We start from the raw sequence: 5,319 nt of genomic DNA, 5'->3' as shown, positions 1-5,319 counted from the left end.
GCTGTCAGATCAGTCCCATGATGTTTGGAGTCATTACTGAATGAAGTGGAAGCGTTGTCAGTTGAGTGTCAGTCCTTCGCTGATGGGCATGTTGATGTGTGCGGTCAGCAGTGGGGAGCTCCGCCCCTCATGCAGGACGAACACCTTGATGATGTCAGAGATGCCCTTGTCGCTGGTGCACTCCACGAAGGTCTCGACTGGGTAGACGAGTCCGGGCACCAGCAGAGGGATCCTCATGTACGGGTTCCTCATCCGGTACAGGCTCTCGTCGTACAGGAAGCTGACGGCCAGGTTCATGACGGGCCGACACGCCGCCGTGTTCTGGACGTTCAGGGTCAATTTGAAGGCCGGGCCCAGACCCTGAACCACGGCGTTCATCTTGAGCGGCTCTGTGAGGCTGGAGGACATTGGCGTCAGGCTGGACTCCAGGGCCTTGACGTAGGACTTGGCAGCGGACAGGCGCAGGCGGCTCAGGTCCATCTGGAAGGCGCGGTGCATCGCCAGGCCGCTCTCACGCTCCCTCAGCGTCTGGTCCACGTACAGCTTGGTCTTCTTGGGCACGTTGAGGCGGACGCTCTGGGCCGGCGGCGGCCCAGCAGTTCCGTCCCGGTCGTCAAAGGCCGCGGTCCTCTTCAGGATCTTCACCATCAGACCCCCGCCCTTGGTGGTCACGATGAGGGTCCCGTCCTCGCGTCCATACCGGCCGAAGCAGATGCTGGTGACCACGTCGGGCGTCTTGATGGTGCTCAGCAGGTTCTTGTCCCGGTAGAGGTGGACCTCACAGTTGGCCAAGCCCACCAGAACCGCCTGGAAGCCCCTGGTGAGGAGGTCCATGGCAGCCATGGTGGTGATGGGAGCCGGGAGGACGGCCCTCCACAGCTTCTTACCCTGAGGACGAGAGACAGACTTACCACGTTTACCTGCAGAACGTATTCAGGTTCTTTACCTTAGAACCCTCAGACGAGCTTCAGCTGACCTTCTGTGTGAAGCCCTGCAGGCTCTCGTCGGTGCAGCCGACCACCACGTTCTTCCCGACCCTCACCAGACCCACCGGGTGACACGACAGCTCGATGCTGTACTTCGGTTTATCAGAGTCCCTGAAGAGCAGCAGCACAAACATCAGCCGGGTGAGTTCTCTTTTGACGGGTGAGTTCTCTTTAGACGGGTGAGTTCTCTCATACGGGTGAGTCTTACCTGCGCAGAATGTAGATGTTTCCGTTGCGACACGCCACCGTGATGCGAAACTCCACGTCGAACTGCCCCGTCACGTCCATCATGGTGGGAGCGGCCGGCAGTGACATCTTCAACAGTCATACAGACAGGTATCTTACTTTGTTCCTGGAGCTTTCAGCCACATCTCATGGCTTTCCTCGGCAAAGCCATGAGATGAGCTGCACAAACAATAACTACTGTCCTCCCAGTTCAAACCAGTGTGTGATGGGAGTTTACCTTGGAGAGGATGATGAAGGCCTCGGGGTCGAGGACGAAGACGTCGCTGCTCTCCGTACCAATCACCAGACAGCTGACGCCGTCCTCGTCCGCAGTGCTCTTCTTCAGGGTCCCGATGCAGGTGATGACGGTCTGAAACACAGGCAGCGATCGACCAATCGGAGCGAGGGAGGGAGGGGCGGGTTATATTATGAATGGTGTCGGAGTTACCTGCCGTCTGATTGGCTGCTGCTTGTGCAGCTGGACGAACTCGTCCATGTCTCCGGTCTCCAGGGACAGGAACCGGAGCGAGCGGACAGACAGCGGGACGTTGGCCTTCTTCCTGATGCTCTCCAACATCTCCCTCAACGTCACGGGGTCGATCCCGCCCTCCCTTGCCTGCTGCCACACGTCCTGACCAATCACAGCGCAGCACACGTCACAATTAAAGAGTAACTAAAACAGTGACCTGTGTTATAACCCAGGGTTCTGTGACTCATAGTAGATACAACTGAATGGACCACACCTGTCTGTCTCTCTCTGTCTGTCTGTCTGACTGACTCATAGTAGATACAACTGAATGGACCAGACCTCTCTCTCTCTCTCTCTCTCTGTCTGTCTCTCTCATAGTAGATACCCCTGAATGGACCAGACCTGCTCCAGTGAGTTGACCTCCAGGCCCGGCAGTGTGAACTTGAAGTATGGTCTCAGGTTCTTGTAGACGTAGATGCAGGGTCCGGACGCCACAGCAACCGCGGGTATGCGTGGTTCGTGCAGGTCCATGAAGAAGGCGACGAGGCCGGCGGGCAGGTCCAGCAGGGTGCTCTCGCTCATCAGCGCTGTGCCGCGGTACACCTTGAGCTTCATGCCCGACGAGCCGGAGCCCAGGTCCCCCACCACCAGCCGGCTCTCACCGTCACCACTCAGGTCCGCCACGTCCACGCAGGACGAGAAGGTGTACAGACCGGCTACCGGGTCGTAGTGAGCGTCCAGCCACCTCCCACCGTCACCGCCCGAGTCCACCGATGACATGACGGCAGCAGGAGAGTCCTGGTACAGGAGAGACCTGGTTCAGGAGAGACCTGGTTCAGGAGAGTCCTGGTACAGGGGAGACCTGGTTCAGGAGAGTCAGACGGTTCATTCACTGCTCTGTCTGTCTGTCTGTCTGTCTGTCTGGGGGAACAAGTACTCAGATGGTGTACTTAAATACTACTACTACAGTGTAAAAGTATTGATTGATTAGTAAAACTATTATATCTGATGTATCTGATTCATATCACTGTAGAAAGTACAATATATTTACCTCTGAGAATTAGAGAGGGAGAATAAAAGGTACTCAATTAAAGTACAAGTACCTCGAGTCTGTACTTGAGTACAGTACTTGGTTACGGATGACGGTAGTGTAGTAGAAGTATTACTCTGAAGAGTATTGGTACTCTGTCATCAGCAGCTGATCAATGACGGTAACGACGCTCGCTCGCCGTTGTCAAGGAAACCGGTGTGCTGCGTGTCCTCTCGGCGAATCCTGACGTTTTTATTGGTTGTTTGATCTCGAGCAGTGTGACGTGTCTTCCACATAAACGATATAAACTGTTTCACATGAAGTGTAAGTAGTAGCAGCTAACAGCTAGCTGCTAATCCAACAAATCCGCTTCAAATCCTCTGCTTCAGTCCTCAGCTCTGTCACCGGCTGATGACGTCAATCTCAACCGACGGTGTTTATTTTTTCTTCTTCTTCTTCTTCTTCTTCTTCTTCTTTGGTGTTTGCATGGCGGTTCGCAAGTAACCACGTGAACAACGTTATGATGCATTACCGCCACCAGCAGCATTCAAATAAAATAAAATAAAACTCTGTTTCTGTAAAAGTACTAACACCACAATTTAAAAATACTCCTTTACAGTACAGTACCAGTACCACAGTATACAGATACTCAGCAGTACTTAGTAAATGTACTAATATTACACTGGTATAATACTCTGTTACAGTAAAAGCACTATTACCACATTTAAAAATACTCAGTTACAGTCAAAGTATTAATAATACACTGTTAAAATACTCTGTTACAGATTTATTCATTTGAATTTGCATATTAATAAAATAAAAACCCGAACATACATTCTGTTGAGTTTTTTCATTGACTCAACATTGTCTCGCGATATCTTATCCGATACCTGCGTGACGTCTCCTTATGCCAGCCTCCTGATTGGTCCTCTGGTCTCTGTTTAAAAACTAGACCGCGTAGAGAGGAGAAGTTGCCGAAGCTAACGTTAGCTCAACGTTAACTGAATGTTTCTCTGTTTCTGGTGAATAAAACACATCCAGAGTGAGTAACACTGTGATGAAGAGGTTAATCTGCGCAGATTTGAATTAATGAGATGTTTTGTCCTTGAAGGACGTTAAACCCAACAAATAGACGCATGTACGTGAGTTAGCTCGTTGTGGCTAATGCTAACAACAAAGTAGCAGTAGCTAGCTGCTGTTTAGTTAATGACGTTACTAAAGTGTTACAGCTAAATAGCTCCGACGTGCACTTTTAATCCTTCATTGTTAGAAGTCACGCAGAACTCTTTAAATATTTAGGATCTCTTTCTTTGTCTGATCATTTCCGCACGAGGCAGAGTCTCTCTGTCTGTCTCTCTCTCTTTCTCAAGACAGATTGGGATTAAAGGTTATTTTTTCTACTCGTAAAATCTGTTTAGATATAATCTTATCATGCTCGTTTGAAGAAGATCTCTCTGTTGTTTGCGTGTTTACTTGTTTACATGTCTGTAGAGATGATGGAGTCTTGTTTACATGTCTGTAGAGATGATGGAGTCTTGTTTACATGTCTGTAGAGATGATGGAGTCTTGTTTACATGTCTGTAGAGATGATGGAGTCTTGTTTACTTGTTTACATGTCTGTAGAGATGATGGAGTCTTGTTTTGGTGAGAAGCCAGAGAGAGTCGGTCCGGTGCTGGTGGACGACATCAAGAGAGATCTACTCGGTGAATTCACTGCTTTACCTGCACAGGTATGTCTGTCTCTCTACCCGTCTGTCTGTCTGTCTCTCTGCCCGTCTGTCTGTCTTTCCCTTCCTGCCTATCTGTCTGTATGTGTCTGTCTGTCTATCTCTCTCTCTCTCTCTCTGTCTGTCTGTGCTGGTGTCAGCGGGATGTTGACATCGTCATGGTGACAGGTGGTGTTGTTTTGTCTCATCAGGACATCGTTCAGTCAGAAAACCTTCAGGTTTATCTGAGAGTGAGACCATTTACTGCAGCAGAGAGAGACAAGAGAGAGACACAGGTGAGACACACCCACACACACAGAGACACACACACACGTCTATTTTTCTATTCACGGTACATCAACTCTTCATTAGTCAATGTACCGGCCCTTTAATTGGACAGAACAAGAAGTCACGTTGAAGTCACGACGGCATCTTATTGACAGAACGATTCATCGAGAAAATGTAATAAGACTAACATTTTTAGCTTCAGCTCTAATGAAGAAATCCTCAGATGTTTATTAGAAGAGATGATATGATTGATAATAACTGATGATAGTAATGATTTTTATTGATTAATATCACGTCTTCTGCTCTTCAGGACTGTGTGAACATTGAGGGACCAGACACGGTGGTCCTCACGGCTCCCAGGACCTGTCAATCAAACCGGCAGAGTGACAAGTCCCTCCCACAAACAGCACAGAGGTTCACCTTTACACAGGTAGCTGTGACATCACCCGTCTGTCAATCTAGTGTTTACTAGTTAACTGGTTGATATGTTTTACTGGTTAACGTGTTTTACTGGTTAACTGGTTGATGTGTTTACTTGTTAACTGGTTGACGTGTTTACTGGTGAAAGTGGTTGACGTGTTTACTCGTTAACTGGTTGACGTCTTTACTCGTTAA

General features: G+C 49.2%; 2 protein-coding genes across 8 annotated transcripts; one reads left to right on the top strand and one right to left on the bottom strand.

The window, feature by feature from the left end:
* Window positions 1–6: 6 nt before the first annotated feature.
* On the bottom strand, window positions 7–3,195 carry LOC116379108 (Bardet-Biedl syndrome 1 protein homolog). 7 transcript variants are annotated; one of them, XM_031841025.1, is made up of 7 exons: window positions 2,732–3,195; window positions 2,083–2,542; window positions 1,660–1,842; window positions 1,450–1,581; window positions 1,195–1,301; window positions 977–1,097; window positions 7–888 (listed from the first exon to the last, which is right to left on the bottom strand). In XM_031841025.1, exons 2-7 carry the CDS (start codon window positions 2,458–2,460, stop codon window positions 58–60), a joined length of 1,752 nt encoding a protein of 583 aa, XP_031696885.1. In that variant the 5' UTR covers window positions 2,461–2,542; window positions 2,732–3,195; the 3' UTR covers window positions 7–57. The 7 variants fall into 7 exon arrangements, with proteins under 7 accessions (XP_031696885.1, XP_031696889.1, XP_031696884.1 ...); XM_031841029.1 differs by having other exon boundaries at window positions 2,083–2,478; XM_031841024.1 differs by having other exon boundaries at window positions 2,784–3,195.
* A 479-nt stretch (window positions 3,196–3,674) lies between these two features.
* LOC116379109 (kinesin-like protein KIF20A) lies at window positions 3,675–5,134 on the top strand (the record flags this gene model as incomplete). Its single annotated transcript, XM_031841031.1, has 4 exons — window positions 3,675–3,752; window positions 4,334–4,440; window positions 4,629–4,712; window positions 5,015–5,134. Coding segments are annotated over exons 2-4 (309 nt in total), but the record flags the coding sequence as incomplete, so codon positions are not given.
* Window positions 5,135–5,319: the final 185 nt, after the last annotated feature.

Source organism: Anarrhichthys ocellatus, unplaced genomic scaffold (genome assembly GCF_004355925.1).
Source record: "Anarrhichthys ocellatus isolate YVR2014 unplaced genomic scaffold, GSC_Weel_1.0 scaffold3716, whole genome shotgun sequence".
Classification (NCBI taxonomy): domain Eukaryota; kingdom Metazoa; phylum Chordata; class Actinopteri; order Perciformes; family Anarhichadidae; genus Anarrhichthys; species Anarrhichthys ocellatus.
The sequence above is the reverse complement of the archived record's forward strand: the minus strand, read 5'-3'. Positions and strand labels throughout refer to the sequence as shown.